General features: G+C 44.1%; 1 protein-coding gene across 1 annotated transcript in view; it reads right to left on the bottom strand.

Moving 5' to 3' along the window:
* Window positions 1-22995, bottom strand: part of GAP43 (growth associated protein 43) — a 58415-nt gene that overhangs the window by 15110 nt on the left and 20310 nt on the right. Inside the window, exon 2 of the mRNA XM_017814866.1 lies at window positions 13187-13814. Within this exon, the coding sequence (XP_017670355.1) occupies window positions 13187-13814 (628 nt within the window). The remainder of the gene's footprint in view (window positions 1-13186; window positions 13815-22995) is intronic.

Here is a 22995-nt window from a genome sequence, read left to right as displayed (position 1 = left end):
CAGATACAGGCCAATTGAACATTACTGAAGTGACTGATAGCGATTGTTCTACAGCCAGGACATTCCTAGAAAAGTAATTAATTCAGGGAAGGAAAGTCACAGCATTTGGGGATGCAGGTTTGGATTTGGAGAGGCCTAGCAGATGCACAGAGAATAGCCTAGCAAGTGACAGAAGTCTGACAGACAGATCAGGTCCTCAGAGGTCTGCCCATATTACAGCTCTGCTGATCAGCCTGGCAATTGTGGTAGGATCAGTAGGGGGATAAAAATGAACCTGAAACTGTGGCAGACTGCTGGCATTCACGCACTGCTGATCCTGAAATAAAGAGGGTTAAGAAGAGGAAGGAAACATGCAGAGTGATAGAGCCTTTGGGTTCTCCACCTACAGCTCCTACCTCCTTACTCAGGACCAGCTGTGAGGCTGCTCTCCTCCCCTTCCCCGGCAAAGCTGTCCAGAGAAAAGAAACTACAGGAGGAAATCTTCCGTAATTGCAGCAAAATGGTCTAGAAATTCCTTCAGTGCATCCAGAATTAATGCACTGCTCCTCCCCTTGTACTCCTCCCCCTTCAGCTGCTGGTGGCAGGAAAAGAAATTGCTGCAGCCCCTACTACAAACCACGCTCCCGCCTCCCTTCCCCCAGCCCAAAAGACATGTGCCATTCATAAGCTGCCTGACTGCTGGTCTCCATTATTAAGGCCTAGAAGACTGATAAATTGGGGATTCATGGAGCCTGCAAGCCTCCAACAACCACATTGCCATGGAAACCAGAGGCAGACTCCATCTCCAGCAGAAATGATATTGATCTAGCTGAAGGCAGGGAATTACAATCAAGGAGAGGACATAAAATGTCTCTTTTTCTTCCCTTTGCCATCCTCCCATTTTGTGTTTAAATGAAGGAGAAATTTCATTTAGAGATCATTAGTTTGTTTCTGTCCATCATCATACACCAAGGCTCTGTAAACTGGATTCTGAAATTAATTAAGTGCCTGTTGTCAGGCCTTCCACAGCCATCTTCTTGATAACTGTCTACAGCAGTTGCAACATCAACAACACCAGCTCTTTGCATCAAAGATATTACTAATATTTCTCAAAAGCACAGCTGGTGTGCACACCCTTAGAATCCCAAATGTGTTTTATGCAGAATGGGCACTGAAACACTGACACCGCTTTCTAGAAGGCAGTTCAGGCTTCATGCTGTACCCAATGAAGCTCCTGGGAGCCTTTGCTTTTCATTTCAACAGGAGATTTGAGAGCCCAGACACATGGAGAAGCATTTTGAACTAAGAGCACTTGTGGGGAAATCCCCACTTCAAGACAACACAAAGTGGCATTACTGGTGCAGAACAACCCTCCTATCTTCTAGAAATCCCCTGTCTGGGACTGTTTAATCACAGCCCTCCACAGACAGAAAGATTAGGGGTCACAGCACCTGCCCTGCAAAACTGGATGGGCAGGTGGACACTTTCACCAGATCATCCTGCAAAGGCCAGATCCTCCTCAGTTTGTAGCCTCATCCCTTGGGGTACCCATGAGAAAGCTTAAGGGTTGGGAGGTAAAAAGTCACAGTTTGACTTCAGATGGGAGGCTGGGCTGTGTGGTGATGCTTGCTCGGTAAGTGGTCACCTCTAGGGGAAAGGAAGTGTAGAGCAGCCCTGAGCCTGGCACTGGTCATTTTCAGAGAGCCAAGCTGCACAGCATGAGGGAAGCAAGGAGCTACCTGCAAAACTGTTCATGAGTGCTCTTATTGCCAGCACCACTCTTCCCTGTGAAGGTGGCAGCAGCTAGCATCAGTAATTCTGATTTTAATTCAAATCTGGCAAGTTTGGTGGTCTGGTGGTGGTTTTTTTGTTTTGTTTTGTTTTTTGGGGGCTCTTGGGGGTTTTCGTTGGGGTTTTTATTTGCCCCCCCTTTTTTTTTTTTTAACCGGTTTTTAGAGCCATTTCTCCCAGTTTGAGAGGGACTTCCCAGTCTTTGAATTCTCTTAGTGCTGCACCAAGCAAACCAATGTGACTGTCCCACAGTAGCCATCTCGGTTTAATTGGCTTTTCACAATAACAACTCAATCAGGCGGTTAATGAATTCGGCCTTGACACGAGAGCATTCAGTGGGACAGCTGAAAATGCTGGAGAGACCTCCTAGGGGCACAGAGAGGCAGCCCAATGCCCCAAGCAGAGCCAGCTGTGCCATGGCCAGCTTGCATCACCTCTGCGGAGCAGCAGGTGTGTCTGGATTGCCAACAGCAAAGTTGAAGCTCCTCAGTACTGCCCTCTATGGCAGAAAAAGTATCCAGGCGGCTAAGATGGCCCTTTGCTGAGCTACTCTACAAAAACACAGCTTCTCTCCCTCATAGAAAGGCATTTCAGCACTGCTTTGGCTGTCCCTTGCTAACACTTCCAGCCAAGGTAGCCCTGGCTCAGCTGTAGGGCCAAGCAGCAGCTGCTCCTTCACTATCTCACTGCTTAGCCAAAGTCTGCCATGAAGCTTAGCTCTGCACAGGTCCACAGAGACTGTGAGTTACCACAGGTCCCACTTGCAGAGTTTCTAAGTTTTTGGCCAAGGTGGAACAGCCCATACTTTAGGCTTGGGCACCATCATTTTGACAACTGCAGTCACAAGAAGAGGGCCTTGTACGATACATGAACTCACCAGGCCTGAGCTGCTCTGAAATTGCTCTGAAACGGCACTGTGAGACGTAGGAAGTGGCACCCCAGTGTTTCGTGCTCATATTGTCTCCCCTGGTCCTCCAGCTGATTTTATTTGCTGCCAAGGTCCTTGGCTTGGGTCTTGCCTACTGGTCACAGAGCGATGTTGTGAGATATCCACATGAATGAACATGTCTCTCTTACTCTTCCTCTCCTGATGGAGCTGTTCCACTTCCATAAATCATTAAATATTCATTGGGCCAGAGGAAAACATGGACTCTGTAGACTAGTGGTGAATGCACTCATCTGGAATAGGGGAGACCAAACTCCACGTCCTGGCTCCAGCAAATAATAAATAATTTATACAAAGTGAAATAGCTCCAGCAGGAGGGATCAGGGAAAACTTTGTCCAGCAGCCCAATGGATTTTAGCTTCCTAGCATAAGGCATGGCCCCACCTTGTCTTCTGTCCCATTCAGGGAGTACCCAATCCTGACATGCTAGCTACTTTAAAAGCACATAAAGGTTGCTCTTACTGCTTTAATCTACAAATCCCATAATTCCTGGTACTGGCATATTATGTTTACATTTGAAAAATTAAAGGGTTCTTTAATGAAAAAAAGAGTTTCACAAAAAAATTCCAGTCCAGCAGACTCAGAAGCCCTGTGTGGTTGTGATTTGAACTGCAACAAGACTTTACTCCTCTGTTTGGGAGAACCATGTGTATGTGTTTTTCTGGAAATGAGGACAAGAAGTAGTTGTATGCTACATTAGTTAGGAGTGTCTGGAATTTTCTCCTTCTCTGATGTAAAAATCAGTGACTTCATCTTTCTAACAGTCATTTGTCTTCAGCCATGAAGAACGTTTTCTGCCTTGAGGGAAAAAGACACGTTTTCTTTCTCACTTTCTGTCTCTTTGTTGAGTGCAGTGAACAGTGCTGGGATAGTGTCTTTTGAGACCAAAGTCTGCTGTTCAGCAGCAGTGCTGTGCATTTCTTCCCCCTGCCTTCCTGGTGAGCCTCAGGTGTGTCTGGGAGAGGTTGCGCCATGTCAAGTTCAGTCCCTGTGCCTGGCACCATGTTTGGCCACACTGGTAAGTCTTCCCGACAAAGCCATGGCGGCAGTGTTGGGATGGCTTTGTGGCAACATACCTTCAACCCCAAAGATAAGCTTAAAGGCATGCGCCAAAACTGTTTGCACTACTGAGGCATCTTTGAAACACCCACCAGTCTCACTTCTTGCAAACCTGCAGCACCCTGAATGTCCAATGCTAAACACAAGAGCTGTTCCATGGGACAGATGTAGGATTGAGCAGGTGTGGCACAGAGTTGCAAGATCTAGGTGACACTCCCTGCTCAGTGTTTGGCAATAAAGAAGTTACTTTCTTCCACCATCTGGATCTCTGGTGTACCAACTGAGTAACGGACTGAGAATGCAGACAAAGGGCCAGACAGAATTGCTGCTCCTATAAATTACAGCAGCCTTACTGAAGGTAAACTCACAGCAACCCTCTGATGTGGGGGATTTTCATCTCTTCTGACAACAAGGGAAAGCAGAAGACCAATATAACAATATTGCAGAGTCCCTTCCAGGGGAAGAAACATATGTGAGACCATTTGTGAGCAGATCTAAGAATAAGACCACAGACTCCTTCAACTCACACATCTTTCTGAAGTGCAGTGGGGCAGGCTCCATCCCAGAGCTTGGTCTCCTTTGGCATATCCCTTGTTTCAGCACTGATGACTGAAGATTACCCTGAATTACTTATGACACCGATGCTGAAATCACAGGTGAAATCCTAGCCTTACATAAGTAGAGTAGGTAACACAGGATGTCTGAGCTGGAATATACATCCGTTCATTTCTAAGCCCACAACCAGTAAGGGAATGGAGTCTTATAATAATTTGAAAACTACAAATTATGGAGTTATAGACCTAGTTACGGGCCTAGTTACGGAACTAGTCTACACAAGCTTTCATTCACACCTCCCTCTTAGAGGCTTTTGTCATTTCCAAATCAATGCATGCCTCCAGTTAAAAAGTACTTTTTAAAAGTACTTGCCACCACCCCAACTTTAAATTACTTCTACCTTATTCCATCCTCCATCTCTTCAAATGGTTATCAAGTCAAATGGTTATCAAGGTCCTTGAAATATTTCTTCACAGCTGCTAAGACAGCTTTGTCAAAGTCTGGGAAATCCTCTTCATAATGGTCACAGCTCTTGCTGCTGCTCTCCTATCCCTTTCCTGGTACATGCAATGCATTGTCAGCTATGGTTCTGTAGCACTGCACCACTTTAGCATTGTCCAAATGTCAGAGAGATTTTCTTCTTCATTAACCCCTGTAGGTTACAGGTAATATCTGGTTATCTTTAATAGCATTCCCAATTACAGTGTTTTGCTGAAGGAAGATGGAGAGGCTGAATAGTGTCTTCCACCTTCTGCTTTCTTTCATAATGAAAAGAGGACTCATTTGCTGTTGCCTCAAGGTAAAGCTGGAAAGTGTGTGGTTCTTTGAACAGTGGATAATTGGGACCTTATGACCTTTATCTAAGACTTATTTGCATGAAGCATTGAGTCTCACTTTTCCGGTCATTAGGGGAAGAACATTTTCCTTTACATCTCTGGACACTGTCCAGCTTTCCATAGTTCTTTTCCTGACTACTCTCAGCCCTGCAAAGGGCAGGTGTCCAACAGGGACTCCTGACTGCCAGGACCTCAGCTGAGATCTTCCGTTCTGTTCCAGTGTCCCATGCTGACACTGATGTAACTAAGGACACAGAAAGAAAATAGAAACATTTCCACAGATCACATTCACATTTGGTGATGATACAGCTAAGGCTCTTTACATGGTACAGGCCATTAGAGCTAAAGGACATGTAAAAGGAGCCTTTAGCAGGGAATACAGAACTAGGAAGAAAGCCGCAATTCTGGTAACCCACAAAACCAGACTGGACTCTCCTTCAGAGAACAGCTAAGCACATGATAATAGTACTCTCCATCATTTGGGTTTCCCACACACCTTATTTTAAAGTGTCTCCTCTATTTTCTGCCTGAAAGACATTTAACACAAACAGATAGGAAAGCTAGGGAATAAGGAAGCCCTTCTTTAAGTCAAGCTTGCAGCATGAGTGTACTGTTGAGAAATAACTTATGTCTAGAGACCTGTTCAAATTCAGCTGTAATATGGTCTTTCACAGGTCTATTGGAGGTCCAGAACTGGAGGTGGAAACTATTCCACAGAGCTGATGCCAGTGGCTTGACTTGTAAGCCTTCTGCCACTGCTTACATTTTCCTTGGCTCTTTTGCCCACTCCCCAGTCTCACAGATCATTATATGGCTGAATAAAATATTTCGGCAGTGTCTTTACAAAGAGGAGAACTCCCAAGTCACTGCAGTCATCAGTGCTCATTGGGTAGCTGTCTTCAAAAGGCAAAGATTTTGCTGTGCCTAACAAGTGGGATGAGAAGGAAAAAGAAAGAAATATTGCTTTCCTGGAAATAAGTGTATAGAAGTAAAGCCTTTTCTGGACTAGTGTGAACAGTATCTGTCACTCCATCTCATAAAGGAGATTCACAGATTTAAAGGGAGTGCAGAGAAAAGCAACAAAAATCCTAAAAAGCATGGGAGTAATTTCATATAAAAAAGCAATTGAAAGCACTGCTTTTGTTTTCTCCATGAAAGAGATGAACAGCAAGAGCTATGGTACTATGCCCTCTGTGCATAAATGCATATTATATGATGCTATATACAATAATCAACTACATAAAGTAGGGCTATCAGAAGCTTTTGCTCTTTCTGTGACGTGGCACAAGTACAGAAAGATATTTAAGGCAGTGGTGGCCAATTTGTCACAGAACTTTATGGGCATTGTACAGTTGGTTGGACTTGGGGAAGCTGCTGACACTTAGTCAATCAGATACTATATATATATGTGTGTATATATGTATATATATACACGTGATATAACGCTGCAGTTATATTAGCATCAAAAGAGAGAACACATCATGCTTTACCTGTTAAACCAAATCCTAGACAGTAGAGGACAGTGATGAGCCCTAGTAGTAGAGAGGCAGTTTACCCCAGATCTGCCCATAGCAGTATTTCTTGCTAGCTACTGTGAGAAGTACAATAAATGGATGTTAGGTCTGACCTGGCTTGGCAACTTGTATGTTTCTCTACCAGTTATTTGCATGGATCCTTCCGAGTACAACTTCACCTTGCCAGAGTCCATGGAATTTCCATGGAGATTGGAAGTGATCACTGCACTGGCTTTGATAATCCAGTATTAATGCATGTATTACACAGCTCTTGAGGAATGTTTAACTAATCTGATTGTGCCGACCTGGTGAACTTTCCAAATCCTTTTCCTCTGCACTTGGCAGCCATCTGTACTACAGTCAGTACTGCTACTTTTAAAGTGCTGCTCCTTGGAGCTGTAAATCCCAGCTGATACTCTGCAAGCTTATATCTATCTGAAAAGTTCAGCCTACTTGATCCTAGTGTAAAGAGATGACACTGGCAGTAGTGCAGAGCACTTCTGGCAGATACAGCAAACAGTCACCACCTAAATTTCATTGTCTGTCTGTCTAGATTATTCACTGGTCTGCTATTTGAGCCTTTCTCAGGAGAAATTTTAGTTGTCATTTATGGCAGAAAGCATTCCTCCCATGTAGAGATTTCAGAGCATTTTCTGAAGATGATCTGACTGCAGATGCAGTGAGCCTCCGTGAAAAACCTTGTAATGAGAGAGTGATTTTGAGCAAAATCTAGGTGGAGTTTAACCATTGGTCTCGGCTGTAGAGAGCCACATGTTAGCATGAGTGATTACCATACAACATGAGCACATACCATGACATTAGTATGCACTGCCCTAAACAATATCATCTGTATGTATGGCTCATAGGAGCTCCTTCCTGTGAAGATGTGTAAGAGTGCAAACCCTGATATATCATCTAGAAAGTTCAGATTTGTATAGGCTCAAGGCTGATATCTTTGTTCTGTTGGAAGAATACCATAAAGATGCGAAAAATAGTGAGGCTGGCCAACCCTCTCCATGAACAGGAACTCTGTGCAGCATGCCATGATCAATAAGGAGGGCCTTGTCTGATACTGCAACAGCTGCAGTTCCCAGCATCATAAGGGATGAAAGACTGCTGTCACCCTTTCTGTAATTTGCACCCTTTTCAAAATAACCCAGTAAACCAGCCTTGAGTGTCCGTGCATTTCTTACTGAGGCTCTAAAAGAACTGTTACGTCTTTGGTACAAAAGAGTGGTTAACCTTCTTTCCTCAAGAGGCCTTATCCAGAGTCAGCCCACACCTTTTCATCAGTAAATATGCTTAGTGTCACCTAAGATTTTATTAAAAGAGGTCAAGTGCTGCTTTACCACTAGCCCACTAGTACAGTTCCCACCTATATGGGGCAAGCTGCATCTCATTAGGAAGCAGCAGACCTGAGGCACACATGGGGCAAGAGACAGTATTTCACTGCAACAGAGGAGGAAATCCTGCACCTGTAGCATGCTGTGTGTAGGAAAATTGTGACATTCCACTTTTCTGACCCTGCCCCTCACCTGGCTATTTGCACCAATGCAAACCTGGTTGTGAAATACCTACACAATGCTTATACCCATGTAGACACAATGCAAAGATTAAAAATTTCAGAGCAACTGAGGACTAGACATACACTTCATACTCCGGCATGTGTCAAGTAATCTAAATTGTATTTATATTCCTACTTTGTTGCTGGAGTAGTACTGCAGACAAGAAAATGCTGGCATCCTTGCTTAGATTTGTTCCCTCTGGGGCAGTCACGGGAAGACTACTGTACTTGCATTGCTTTCCTTGGCTGCCAGGTGCAGCAGCAGAGATAAGCTTCCATGAAACAGGAATGTCAGAGAGGTTGTTCTGCCTCATGCCAGCTACCCATGGGCCAAGACTGAAATTCCAAGTCATACAACTGCAATCCTCTTGCTTAGGCTGTACCTTCTAGCTGGTACAAGACAATAGACAGTGTCTTTATACAGCCAGTGCTCCCTAAGTGCAACAAGTATTGTCCTTTCACCAATATGGTGACTGAACTGAAAACAAAGAACTGATTCAATTCTAAAACATGAAAAGGGATCCATAGGGACTTGTCTCCTCTGAGGAAATGAAGTGAAGATTGTGCCTCCCAGTGCTCCTTGCTTGCAGGATACAGGACCCCGGGGGGAACTTCTGGTCCGCTTATATGCAAAGCAATTGTCACCTGGCTGATTTTCATTTCAGCTGTGAAGCTTCTCCACTGTAAAGCTATTTCATCAACCAGGAAAAAGCATTCTTCTTCATTTCCCAACAAAAGAAGATCCTTTTATTTCCTTAGGCACAATTTACTCTTTCACGTTCCTGGGCTTTGTTGTATTCTTACCTGACAAAATGAGAGTGCTTTTGATGTAAGAGCCAGCCAAATTTGGAGGTGAAACTCGAAAACTTGTGAAAGTACAAAGAGAATTGAACACTGTGTGACATTCACCTCCTCTCCTCCCTGTAAAGTACATAGTAGCCTATCTTCTTCCATAGTCTGCTATGCTGGATGCTGATCTCACTTCAAAGCTGCGCTAACATAGACTCTTTCTGGTAACTTTGATGGAGACTCTCTGGATTTAAGCCAATGAAACCTAGATTAAAATAAGTCTCACTTCCTCATCCATATGCAATGTATAAATTCCTCCCTAGCACATTTGAATTTTATCCTGTTGAGTAGATTGGCATATAGGCAAGCCTCTCTAAGCATAATACCAACACAAAGAGGCAAAGGTTGGGTCATAACAAGAAAACCTATAAACTTAAGACAAGGAAGCTCAGATGAGAAGACAACTTTTTGCCATGCTATTCATCCACCAAAAACTGTGAAGAGGTTTAAGAGATTGTCCTTCTTGCATCAATCCTTCATTGCCACTGAACAAAGCCCACTGACTCTTTTCATGCCTTACCCAGGTTGGAATTCATCTGTTTTTTCCATATACTTTTTGGTACATTGAGGATTGCTTAGAAACTGCCCTACCACACAACTGGAAACGCCTGTGGTTCCAGACCAACTAATACTGGATACAGGACAGTTGCTTGAAGCCATTTCCTAAGCCATTACCAACAGATAGAGTACGTGGAACTGAATAACAAGGAGAGTTGAACCCTGTCAAGGGAACTACTCGCTGGTACAAGGAACCACTTCATCTCTCCCCCATTTCAGAAACATTAAATCTTAAGCATTTAAAACTGTGCTTGTCTTTATCAGGCTAGTTATTCCTCTCCCTGCTTCCTCTCTTTTTTTTTCATCCAGCCCTTAGACAAAGGCAAAGATTTCTTCTGGATATAAATTAAATGCCCTTGCCTTTTGCTCATGCTTGCACTGGGGAAGGTATTCACAGATAACACAATACAGCCACTGTAGTAAAATTCAAGGCAGGTGAACGTCGCTGCACAGAAGTAGCACGGTCGGCACACCTCACGGTAGTAGCAGCCAAGCATGCCATGGCAACCAGCCAACTGATGACATTGGCTAGGAGCCAATTTGATTTATTTTTGGCAGCCTGACACTGCATACTACTGTGCCAGTCTTCGATCACAGAAATGATAAGAGATGACCTTTGAAAGCCAAGGGGACTGATGAAGCTGAAAGAGGATCTGTCCCCGGGCTGCAGGAGTGCTGGCGTGGCAGAAGTTTGGTAGCCCTCCCTCTTTCATGAATGACCATCACAGCCATGCCAGCAACTACCAGTGCTGCATTTGCTGGGGGATGTCTGGGAGAAAGGTCAAGACACGGCAAATGTCTTTAAGTCTATGGAAAGAGTAAGTACCAAGAGAGAAACAGAGAGGTTTAAAGAGATGAGAGGGAGTAATAGGATGAAGATAGTAAAAAAGAAAACACAGGCTTTCTGTAAGGAAATATTTCCTGTCTGTGGTACTTTTGTAACGTGATGATGCTCTTTAGAGGAATATTCTTTAAGGAAGTAGCAGCTTCTTACTATTGTGAACACTGTGCTGTAGAGTGTATTGCAGAGCACAGCCCTGCATCCTCAGGGAGATGGACAAGAAGACTATCTAATCTTTTTGCATTTCTTTCCTGAATGACTCTGGGGACACTTAGCCAGCTGTTCGGGTTTGTGACTGGAAGACTGATATCATACTGGAATAGGAATTCAGGAAAAAAATCTATATTCATTAACATTTTAAAGAGGCTATCAGCTTGACTCTGGCCACATACCTTTCCTGTTTGCTTTCTGCAAACATTGCTAAGCTTGAGTATTACTGCATGCATACTGAATAAGTATAAGTAGATGCAGATACTGGTCTTTAACACTCAACCACTGAAAACTCATTTTTAAATATATATTTGATTGTAGATTTTCCAACTTATTCTGTTGGATACATATTTACATAAGTAATAGTATCATGTGCAAATGCATATTAAATCATACATTTAAATGGCCACTTCAAATAATGTGGCCAGGAATGGTTGGCCACTTCAAATGATGTTAAAGCCAACAAGCGCATGGGGAAGATATCTGTAAATTATTCAGAACACTGCATAGAAATAAACCATTCTTTGATGAGTGGCAACTCAAAACAGGTAAAATTAAGCAAATGAAGTAGCCTGCTACTATAATTTTCCTACTTCTATCCATTAGAGCAGATTAATCTGAGTAAAAATGGAATGTTAACTCAAAGCAGAATCATTCCTGTTTAGGAATAAGGCAACCCTAAGCTTAAATAAAAGGTAGTTAACATTCATTATCCTCTGTACAGACGACCCCAAAACACTGATTCACTCTGTTCTGGTTTTGCCATTGATGTTTATACCTTTGGCAAGTATAAAACCAACACAAGTACAGCATGCAGCATTCCAAATTATATTTCACAAATGACATGACATTTATGTTTCCACTCAACTTATCACACAAAGTAAGACCAAAGAGCTGGAGACCTGGAGACCAAAAAGCCAACAGGGACAATGCATTTCAAGGCTTATTTCTAGGAACTTATAAATGAGCAGAGGTAAAACCAACAACTCTTTGTAGTTGTGTATAATCAGTTTAGACTCACATTCTTGAAGGCTGCTCCCCTTGCCCATACCTTAAATAATAAATGTTCTGCATGAGTTCCTCTCCCAGTACTTAATCTGTCCTTTTGGATATCTGTTCTTTCCTATGTCTCCACTTTGTTGAGCAGGAATACAGTAGCCGGAAGCCCTGGGTTAGCTATGAAGCTTGAAAATCTACTTAGAGAGTGGGAGTTGTCATTTATGGAGGAGAAGTAGTGGACCAAATGAAATTATGAAGAAACATCAATAAGTACAAGACTGGATGCTGAGGCTCTCTAAAATTTACATCAGGCTGTTTATGAATATCAAGATGCTATGCTACATTTTCCCCCAAAAAGCTAATGAATGCAGAATTCCCTGTACAACTGAGTGTTTCATAAATGTGGATGTCAGTTTTGCTTGGCAGTGCCTCTTAACTGATTTTCATGCGGTGTCTACCCAATCTAACCTTTCTTTTTGTTGTTTATGTTATTTTTCTTTGACAAAATAAGGAAAGCAAAGAACAAAAAAGAAAAATATTCTCAGTTCTTTGATTCATTTTCTGCCCAGCTCAGTATTACAATTCAAAACAAACTCTTCTTTATGGTTTGTAAACAATATACCTCTGTCAAAAATGCCCACTTTTGCCTCTTGAAACTTTTCACTCCTTCTAAGGGGAAAGAGTTGAAAACACCTCCTAGAGTGACTCTTGGCATTCAACCCTCTCTTCTGTCCTCACTCACTGAGCTATCAGGGCCTTTACTTTCCTTTCCCCACCTGATCCTCTTACTATATGAGTCTGAACCAGCTGACACGTCTAAAAGCTTCATGCAAGCATGGCTGTCATGGGCCTCTCTGAGCAGAGAGGCTCGAGGGATTGATGTGGATGAAACCATAAGCATTGCTGATAAAATGATGTTAATGACTAGAAGGTGGTTCTACTAAGAATATCACCCATTCAGAAGCAGATGGAAGAAAGACTCTTTTGACTCCTTCTTGACCATTCCACCAGCAAGGCTAAATGGCCTCCTGCAGTATGAGAGAGATGTGGTCTTGTGAGATTTTCAGCTCAAGTTAGAAGCCTCCGGTGAGCTGGTATCAGCTCGGGTTGTTTTGCTGCCCCACTGGAGGCATCTGAGCTCATCACTATTTTTAGCATATGCAGAGTTTGGGGAGCTCTCTCCAGTTCCTCCAAGTCTCCCAGCTGGCTGACACTCTCCTGCCACCATGAAAAAAAGGCCTGGATGGCACCTCTATCTAAAGGGACAGGAACTTTGACAGGAGGTGCAATATTTCTAAAAGCTGACAGGAAGCAAGGAAGAGGGTGTTAAGCAAGAAAATTAATCTCCCACCACCCCTAAAACCCCTGTTAACTCTTCAGTCTAATCCCTGCACCAGCTCTTGCTGGCCAACTTGGCATCCCCAGCAGACCAAGGGAGGTATCCATTTCTGAAGAGGCCCATTCCCCAATGAGGCATTCACTCACCTGTCTTCTCTTCGGTTTGGCTGCTCTCCACTGTCTCCATTTGGGGTTGCGCTGTTGCCTTGGCAGTAGCATCCTCTGCAGCAGGGGTGGTGGTGGCAGTGGTGTCAGCAGCAGGCACGTCGGCTTGTTTAGGCTCCTCTTTGTCTTGGGCTTCGTCAGCCTTCAAGGACGGCGAGTTATCAGTGGAAGCTTTAGTGGCACTTTCCCTTTCGGGGGCAGTGGCAGCAGTGGGCTTTTCCTCTGAGGATGCAGCAGGAGTGGCAGCCTGTGGGGCAGGCTGCTCTGAGGCCGTGTCAGCGGTTCCATCCCCTTTTTTCTCCTCTGCTGGCGCGCTGCTGTCTTTGCTGCCCTCCTCCAGCTGGGCACTGTCAGCGGCGGCTGCTTCTGTGGCAGTGGGAGCCTCGCTTTCTTTGTTCTCGGCTGCTCCACCAGCAGGGCCTTCCTCCTTCTTGTCGGCAGCATCAGTCTCAGATGCTGGGGCATCTCCCTTCTTCTCCCCCTTGAGCTTTTTCCTTGTTATGTGTCCGCGGAAGCTGGCCTGGATTTTGGTGGCTGCCTTATGAGCTTTATCTTCTGGTTTGATGCCATCTTGCTCGATCTTTTGGTCTCCATCCTCATTTTTTTCAACCTTTGAAGAAGAACAAGGGAGGAGGGCAGAGGAGAAAAAGGGAGATAAGATTTCTCCAGATGTATCACTGATTTTATTGGGAATGTCCCACCTTCCCCTCCTGCTAACCTGTGACAAGTTTCAAAGCAGCCTTTCAATTTAGTATGGGTTTGGAGCCAGATGTCTCTGATTTCATGCTAAGGCTGGACAGACTTAGGTCTCCAGCCAAACCTCCAGCCAGAGGTTTGTAAAAGGAATTTAAAGCACCTCATCATCTTTGTCAGCAATGCTGAGAGCATCTTGGCTGTGTGGAAATGCTTGCACCAGATGGGTTGTCTCTATTCCCATGATTTGTTTTCCCATCCATTTTGAAATACACCAATTTCTTCCCCTAATCATTTTCAGAACACTCTCCCGAGGGGGATTTTCACAGTCCTTCCAAATCCACCTTTGCCTTCTGTGTTTCTTTTTAATGACACCTTGTTTCACAGGTGTGTGACTCTAATGACACCAAGTGCTTTGTCTTTTATAGCTTTTTGGCTCAGGATTGCCAACAGAGAACAGTATTGCTGCCCTCCCCACTGCAGTTATGTGCTGTCAGACACACACAGATATTCACAGGATATACTCCTCATAAACACCCTGCCTGCAAGCACTCCAAGCACTTTGCCTTTGCTCTCCGCTCATGGTTTCACTGAAGGATTAATAGGCAGATTAATATCAGTCTTTCCAATTTCAGCAGACTATTATTATTTCTATGACTATTGGGTGAAATTCAGCCTTGTAACAAAGAAGAGGCATTCCCCATGTTTTTTAGACTTAAATCGTGCATTAGAGTTTTAAATGGGACCAAAACAGAGCCTGTGCCTTGTGCTGGTCTGCTGCAGAGAGATAATGCTCAGCTTATAAACCTCCACTGAATCTACAGGACATACCATTCTTCACCCCAATAATTTAGCAGCCCTTGGGCAAGAAACATCTCAGCTGCATATTGATAAAAGGACACTGTTCTATTAATATTCCCATTGGGAAGCATTCAAAAGACCTACTTGGAAGCAGAGCCACTGGCCTGTTTGCTGTCTGCACCTGTTTTCCAGCACTGGCTCAAGTAAGAAAACAAAGAAAACAAGCTGGTTGAGAAAGATAGAAGGTTTACTCTGGATGGGAAGAGGGAACCACTGCCTTGGCCACTGCAACTAAGATGTGCCATCTGGGGAAAGGCTCCGGAGCAGAAGAGCAGGGAGAGAGGACAGCCTATAAGTACATTAAATAAATGTGAGGCAGGAAGAAGGGAGAAGAAGCCACTGCAACATTCACATACACCACTGCAAACCTCATGTCTGTGGAGAGCAGGAGAGAGGACTGGCCACACTGGCAACAACCCCGGGAAACAGAATGGAAAAGGTCATTTCCACAGCACAAGGTAGGGTCAGGCACACACGTGTGAGCAAAGCTGTGCCAGTGAACCAAACAGTTGTCCCCTGGCATGCCAGACGTGGTACCCACTACCTCCCCTGGGTCCCCAGTGAGCACAGGATCCCCCCCACACTGGTGCCCATCATTCCTGGAGTGGGTAGGGTGGCCAGGGAATGAGCAGTCTCAAATCATCAAGGAAAAGAGCTGCCCCACAGATGCAGAGGGTCTGTACACAGCAGGAAGTCTGAGAGTGAGACCAGGTGCTTCTGCAGTGGGTGTAAGCCTGTGAATGAACAGGCAACAGATCAATATGCCGCATTCTGCACAAGGAGTTCTCGTGCTCCTGACAATGCCCGGGGGCAAAATGGTTGTTGCACGAACCACAGGGGCCCATCTGAGCATTATGTCTACCCTTCCCAAAGTGCATTCAGTGACACTGTAAGGAAAGTCATCTTTCATGTTTGTCTCAGCTTGTCAGAGAGCAGGTGAAGGTTATGTGCAAAGACGATGCAGACCCTAGCATGCTGTAACCATTGATGTATTCATATTTTTTCTTGCATAGCTAACTCAACACTGTGTTATTCAGCATATGGGGTAAACTTTTCAGACTACTTCAGCACAAGGGGGTTGGAAACAAATTGGAAGTACCTTTAAGCTATCCAACTGCAGAGCTCACAAAGGGTCATCCATCTTGTTCCTTAGACAAGTTTGCAGATTGCAGTAAGTCCTGTGTTGCTGTGGCAACCTAACCTAATACCTGAACTAGCTAGTTTAAGGAGATCTTGAGTATCCTGGCACTACACCGTAGCCACAGCAACGTGAAGATAGAGTAGGTACTCCTTTATAGCACTGTATAACACTTAGATGTGCTAGCTTTGACTCTCTCTCCCTAAGGACTGTGGGTAGTCTCAAGCAGCACACAATATTGGGAGGCTGGAAAGACAATTTAGACATAACTACAAGACCCTGAAGTTCCAGTCTTCATGCCTGATTCCTGCAAAACCATGAGATAATATGACAAAATTGTTAATCCCTAGACAAAGATGAAAACCATTGACTGAAGGGAGATGTCTCTCGCCACTTGAAGGGAGATCTCTTTTGCCACTGGCCTTGTTGCTTTAAGGTCCCACATACCTCTTGCACCAACCAAGGACAGCTGTTGGGAATTCTGGTCTGCTGCATGTCCGACTCTATGACTTCAGAGGAGTTATCCTGTTACCTGGGCTATGTAGCCCCGTGAAGGCTTATCTCCTTCCCACTGCTAGCAGGAGGCCATGGGGGCAGCAAGGGAGCAGCGCTCACAAGAGAGCTGTGACCTGCCAGCCAGCCCTTGACCTGGCAGGCAATGGGGGAGCACTTCTGCCAAGAGAGGTCAGACTAAAACTTCTCACCTGCACCTAAAGCACGACAGAGTTAAAAGGCTCCTCTGCTATTCCAATTACATCATTGTCCTCTTATTCCAGTTGAGATGACATCTGTTTGAGTCCTTGCCAGATCCCAAGTTTTGCAACTGCAAAATGTATTTCCAGCAGGGTGCTTTCGGCATAATTTCAGACACAAAAATAAGAAACATGAGACTAGGGCAGAGGTGGAGTTCAAGATCACAGATGAAAGAAATGTGCTAATCGTTTGTGCCAACTGGGTCCTCAGGAATCCCACTTCTATTCAGTCCTTCCGCAGGAAAGCATCCCAGTCATGAAAAATGACTTTTTTTCAGGCTACTGGCCTGCAGCTACTTCTGGGGTAGGACAGGGTATCCATACAGTATGTGTGTCATGTTGTATAACAACAATGGGTTGGGTGAGAAACAGGTCTTTCGGGGGAAAACTTCTGCTCGCACAAAAGAAAAACCAAGGCCTTTTTATCTGTGGATTACGTGCACAGCAGATAAACCTTAATTAAGGAAGCGCTCAAAAATAACCTGTATACAGCGAAGCTCCTGGAAAGCAATTTGTCTTCCTTGGAAGGCTAAAAGGGTGAGTCAGCCCTGCAAGGATGAATTCAAAAGCATGTCAGTGGAAAATAAGGAATCTGTCTGTCTTATCTATCATCCATGCGTATATGACATCTCAGTTGTAGAATTGTGGCTAGAATAAAGTGACTATTATTACTAGTGTTTGTATGGAATCTAGAGTTCCCAGATAGGAACCAGGTCTGGCAAGGATAGGTTTCACATATTAGTATTCCATCACATCCCCCCTTCATTTACACACTTATATGTAAAGTAAACTCATACTAATACTTAATATTGTAAGAGTACATGCAATGTATTGCCATTTTACACAAAACAAATGTCCTCTGTTTCACTTAATGTGAAATAAATCATAGATCCTATAATGGCAGAAGGATTGGAAATCACTGAGGTTAGTGGATACAGAGCTAAATGGATATATAAAAAGACACACATGGTCAAATGTCCATTTTTTTATTTGGACCATCTTCACATACCCACTGAAGACACTGTGCAAAGCTTTGCTTTTATGAAACACACTGTTAGGCTTTTATGTCTCAATCTACACAGCCCACAGCATTTTTCTAGTCCTAGAGGGATGATCCTCTCACCATCTCCATCTGCTTGTCTGCCACACCTCCAGGTTTCTAGGACATCCCTTCCCAGGCAGACTGTTCCTGTAAGTGAGATTTTCCTTGCTATCACATAGCTGAGAGAGTGGGAGATAAGAAATTAATGTTTAAGACACAGGTAGGGCAGAGGTTAGTTTTTAGGTACCAGAAATGTAGAAATTTCCTGGAGCCATGACCACAAGAAGATTTGTAATCTCTGGCCACCTTTTCACCTTTTGTCTCCAAACTCACAGTTTACAGGGGGGTCAGATTATGGCAAACAATTAAGAAAGTGTTACTATAATGTCCAGATCCTTTTAAATGTCTCACATGCCGGTATTTCAGGAAAGGAGAAATGGAGAAACTAGGTGTTTTCCAGATGTTCCATGTGGTTTGCAGCCACATATAGGCAAAGAAAGGCGGGGACTGAGTGCTTTGGTCCTTGATCGACATTTTTCCACTTGTCTCTCATGGTGTACCTCATTGCCTGGCCTTGGAAAAATAAACATATAGTTTTGTATTTTGAATGCTGGGATAGAGAGACCAAAAAAGAATTTGCTGTTCCATTAAAAGGTCCTTGAATATTATATGGCCTCCTCTGCCCCTCTCTATAGCTCTCCTTTACCTGGTGTTTCTCTGCCCTCCAATGCACAGCATGTATCAACTTCCTTAATGTTCATCCTAGGATCAGGCTGCTATACCATCAGCCAGCACCCTGGTATCCTGCTCTTTTCTGTCATTAGTTAGGAACTCCTCTTGAACGTGACACTGAATCCCAGAGCCCTTCGATACACATTGCTATCTCCCAGTATTCTGAAAGCTGTGTGCTACGAACCCAGGTGTAGGACTTACACATCTTTCACCAGAGAAAGCATCAATACTGGACAGAGCCTGGACATCCATTGGACCACTGACAGTTATCAATAATTCGCTTCACAACCCAAGGGAAAAATGATGTCCAACTATTAAGAAAACAAACAAACAAGCTGTGTTCTCCATATGCAAAGATATAGGAGCCCAAAGTCATTCCTTTCTCATGACACCTACACTAAGGTACGTGTGGAAATCTTTCCTTCAGTTACTTAGGTGAACTAGCATTGAATCAACTAATCACCTGTGCTATTTGTGGGGTTAAGGTGCATCTCAGGCCACGCTCTGTTCCTGACTAGAGCACAATGTATGTTCACACTGATGTTATTCAAGGTCACTTGGGCCCAGACTCACAAAGAAGTTTAGGCGCCCAACTCCCATTGATTTGACAGGATTGAGTCACCTCAGTGTCTTTTGTGGGCCTGGCTCTACATGACCTGATTTGTCTCAGAGACAGCATTTAAGGAGCATAAAAAAGACCAGCTGTCTCCCCAGAAGGAGTGAAGCATGGACACGTGAGAGAGAGAAAAGGTATTCACGCCTTGTGAAGTGAAGAAGCAATTTAACACACAGAACAGCTTTTTTTAACCCAGTTAAATGGTGTGAAGACACCTGGCTAGAGGATGGCACCTGTCAGCACAACCTGTCTGCAAGGTGAGGAAACAAACAGAGTTCCTTTTTTTCCCAGGATGACTATAGTGATGGTGGTTAAAACACCCTTGAGAAAGAAAAGGTTAATTCATCCCTCTGAAGTCCTATGCAGGATTGTTCCCCAGGGTATAACTAGCAGGATTTCAGCTCTCCAGTTTCAAATCCTCTAACAGTGGAGTTTCCACCCTTTTCTCTGCAAGATCCTCTCATGTATTGGAAATTTCCCCTATATTTTATGGAATAAGATAATGATGGTCAGGCAGATGGCTGGATGGATGATGTACAGAGACTTGAGAAGATAATCTAAGCTACACCTATTTAGATATTTCCAGTGTGCCTTCTCAATAAATTCATTATACTCCCCTCACCCACTTTGCAACTCTCCATTCTGTTTGTCACTCTGTTTCTGTCCAGTTGGTGGTTCATCGTGGTGTCATCTACTACCTTGACCCTGCTACAGGGTGTGTGCATATTCTGGGGTATGAGGGCACTGAGAGCACAAGGTCTTTGTGGACTGTGTTGAAGATCTTGGGTGTTTGGCACAATCAACATCTGTGCTCTTACTTGAGCTTGGATTCTGGTGCAAACTGTACTGTCAGTTGTGCCAGTCTCCGTTTTGGAGGGAAATACGTGTGTCACTCCAGAAGGAGCCAGACAGCAGGCATTCAGATAAAGGGATCAAAGCCTAGAAAGGAAGCAGGAAGGTATCCAAGCTAACAGCATAAATCTACTCCCAATATAGCTTGCACTGAAGGAATTAAGCAAAAGGAACAGGTGAAAAATTTCCTTTGAGCTATGCTTCGATTAGAAGACTCTATTCAAATATGTGATTTCTGATGCAGATATGCTTAGACAGAAATGCAACCTTGGATGTCACTGGACTGAAGAGAAATTTTATTTAAGCTCGAACTATGTGGTTGGTCTGGGTCAGTTTGGAAAAGGAAGGTTGCTGCTATGTGGATTATATTGAAGTAGTACATTCAGACTCTGAATCTCATGGTCTGCTGACCATGAGCAGGTAATTAAACCTAGAATTATCAATCTTTCTCCCTCCCCACCTTTTCTCTCTCACTCTCTGTTTTTTTTTTTTTTTTTCCTTGCTTGCTTAGTTTTGGACTCCACAAAAATTTTCAGGGAATTGTTATTAACCTCTGGTGGCTCAGAGTGTTTGCTCTCATGAGAGCTGGACACATTTGCTTTTGATCTATCTGCAGGCAAGGGACAGAGGCTAATTTACTGCTGACTTGCTTCTCTGAGATCTAGGCCAGACAGCTGCTGAGACTCCCCGGAGTCCAGGCTTATGCAGGGTCTCCAGAATCACTTGCACAAGAAGCAGCAGTTTGCATCCTGCTCCAACCCCATTCCCTCCATGGGACCTCTGTGACATATAGCAGTTAAACTTCAGCAGGGACTGGGGTGTATATCCCACCTGAAATTACAAGGTGAACTGAAGAAGGTAGCAACCAGGATTCTTGACTGGGATCTGGCAAGGCCAGTAAAGTAAGTACTGCCTTTCTTACTGTTCTGTTAACCTCATGGTAAGACCTTCGTCTTTTGTTTTTCTAATCTCCTGAAAGAGAGCCTAAACCCATACACCACCTTTAGCCAACAGCTCCCCCATTCCCCAAGTAGCACCACACAATCTTTCAAATCATCAGAGCTGCCCCCAGCAAAACCCAGGTAAACAATATTGTGGGTTTATGGAATTTGATAAACTGGCTCTAAAACAGCTCCACCTAAGATATCCTCTCTCATAACCTGTTCAGCTTTTGTTCCAGATAGACCAATCCCACATCCCCACTGCAGCTGAACTCTGTGTGTACCAGGATCTTGTATCTGCAAAGAGCAGGAATCCATACCACAGGCTTCTACCTATTGGTATAGACTCTTATCTCCTCACTGGGACAGCTGGCTTCTTCTCAGCTTCTGGTTCTGATGGATTCCACAGGTCTCAGTGGTATGTATGGCCTCTCCTTACCAGCCAGGATTGGCTCTACTGGCTCTGCTTATTGGTCCATGGGATTTCCTGACCCTGCTACCATCAGGCCCAGCTTCACTAGGACAGGGAGTCAGCCTTGCTGCTGGAGGCAGAGAATTAGGGTGTTGAGTGCTGGTTCTGATCTTCATAGAAACTCAGTTTATTGATTTGTGTTGCAGATCTTCATGCCCATCTGGGCTTAGATGACCCAGAGACTGCCCTCATGCATCCAAATGTACTTTTTCCTCTGTCTTGTCCTGGATATTCTCTCCACCCACCTTTACTTCAGTGGTACCATTGGTGCTGATGTTTGCTCCACAGATCTTCTACAAGGTGGCTGACAGACTAATGACAGCACGTCATGAATTCCCCACAAGCAGCGAGTAAGATATGGATGTTAACAAACAGTTGTACTGAGATCTTATTGGAAGTCCAATGCCAAATGCAATGTCAGATAATGAAAATGGAGTGTTATTTCATTGATTTCAATGACATTTTACTGGAGATGTATTTTACAAAACCTCTGTGGTCTGATGCTCCACACAACTTGCAAGAGGATACATTGTTAAGTTCCAGAAGGACTATGAACCTAATTGAATTTGTATTTATAGCATTGAAAGAGCCTCAAATGCATGCTGTGTAGCTAACTAAAGCATTGTGAAATACTTAAGCTGTATTCTTATCTATTTCCTCCTGTCAGTGCAGGATGAGAACATCCTCAAAGACAGGTTACATATCTGCTGGAACCTGAAAGGTCTCCAGAGGGGACCTGCACGACAGAGCTTCTTTTACCCAAGAACCTGGGCTTGAGCGCCTGAGAACGTGCCCAGTTTCTGTAACCTCAGTGCTTTCCACAGTCTGTAAAACTGATGAATCAGGCCTGTGATTGCAGCTGTGACTCCTGAGTGGCAGAGTGTTAAAGACATGATGTTGTGCCATATCCCTCTGCCATCTTTCAGGTAGTGTTGTCACCAGAGTACAGGCATGGTTTTGATTGGAAAGATCCTTTGGGGCCACAGGCAGCTGGACACAGACCCAGTAGCCCCAGGGCTTAATCACTTATTCTAGAGACTGGCACTGAGCTATGGGAAATGCACATGTGGCTTTGAGCCATTTTGTTTCCTACTTCGCTCCTTTACTGTATTCAACCCTACAGAAAAAGAGAGAGGGGAGAGGCAAGCCTGCAGTGCATGCTGCAAAAGGCTCTTTGTGGACCCTGTTAAGTTAGTTCTATAAAGACCCCCAGCCAAAGGGAACATGTTGAATAGCTGTGTTAGGGAAAAACTGCCACAAGTGTTTGGATCCCCCACTTAAAAGGGCTAGTATATCACAGCCACATTTAAATAGTCACCCAGATCTTCTCCTAATCTTCCTGCTGCAGGACAGCTGGTTTTTTCTTTCAATTTTTTCACTCCTTGGGATTTCCATCTTAAAGTTGTTATTAAAAAAAGGCTTCAATAAGCTTTAAACATCTTGGTCCTAAAGTTTTCTGTCTTTTTTCCATTCCTCAATCAGGAAGCATGTCATTATCCTCAAAGCACTGCACATTGTGATGTGTTTTCCCCAGGCACACAATTTAGATGACTCTGTGTCTGGTGCATCTGTAGCAGGACTGTACTGTACATCCAGGCACCCCTAGAGACCTAGCTGTGGGGGATTTACTCAGCAGCCCCCTGGCAGAGAAGTCAAGGGAAAAAGGATCCCCTGATAAGGACAAGGTTGGGC

This window comes from Lepidothrix coronata, unplaced genomic scaffold, assembly GCF_001604755.1.
Source record: "Lepidothrix coronata isolate B3197 unplaced genomic scaffold, Lepidothrix_coronata-1.0 Scaffold46, whole genome shotgun sequence".
NCBI classification, from domain to species: domain Eukaryota; kingdom Metazoa; phylum Chordata; class Aves; order Passeriformes; family Pipridae; genus Lepidothrix; species Lepidothrix coronata.
Note: the sequence above shows the minus strand (reverse complement) of the source record. Positions and strands in the feature narration are given on the sequence as shown.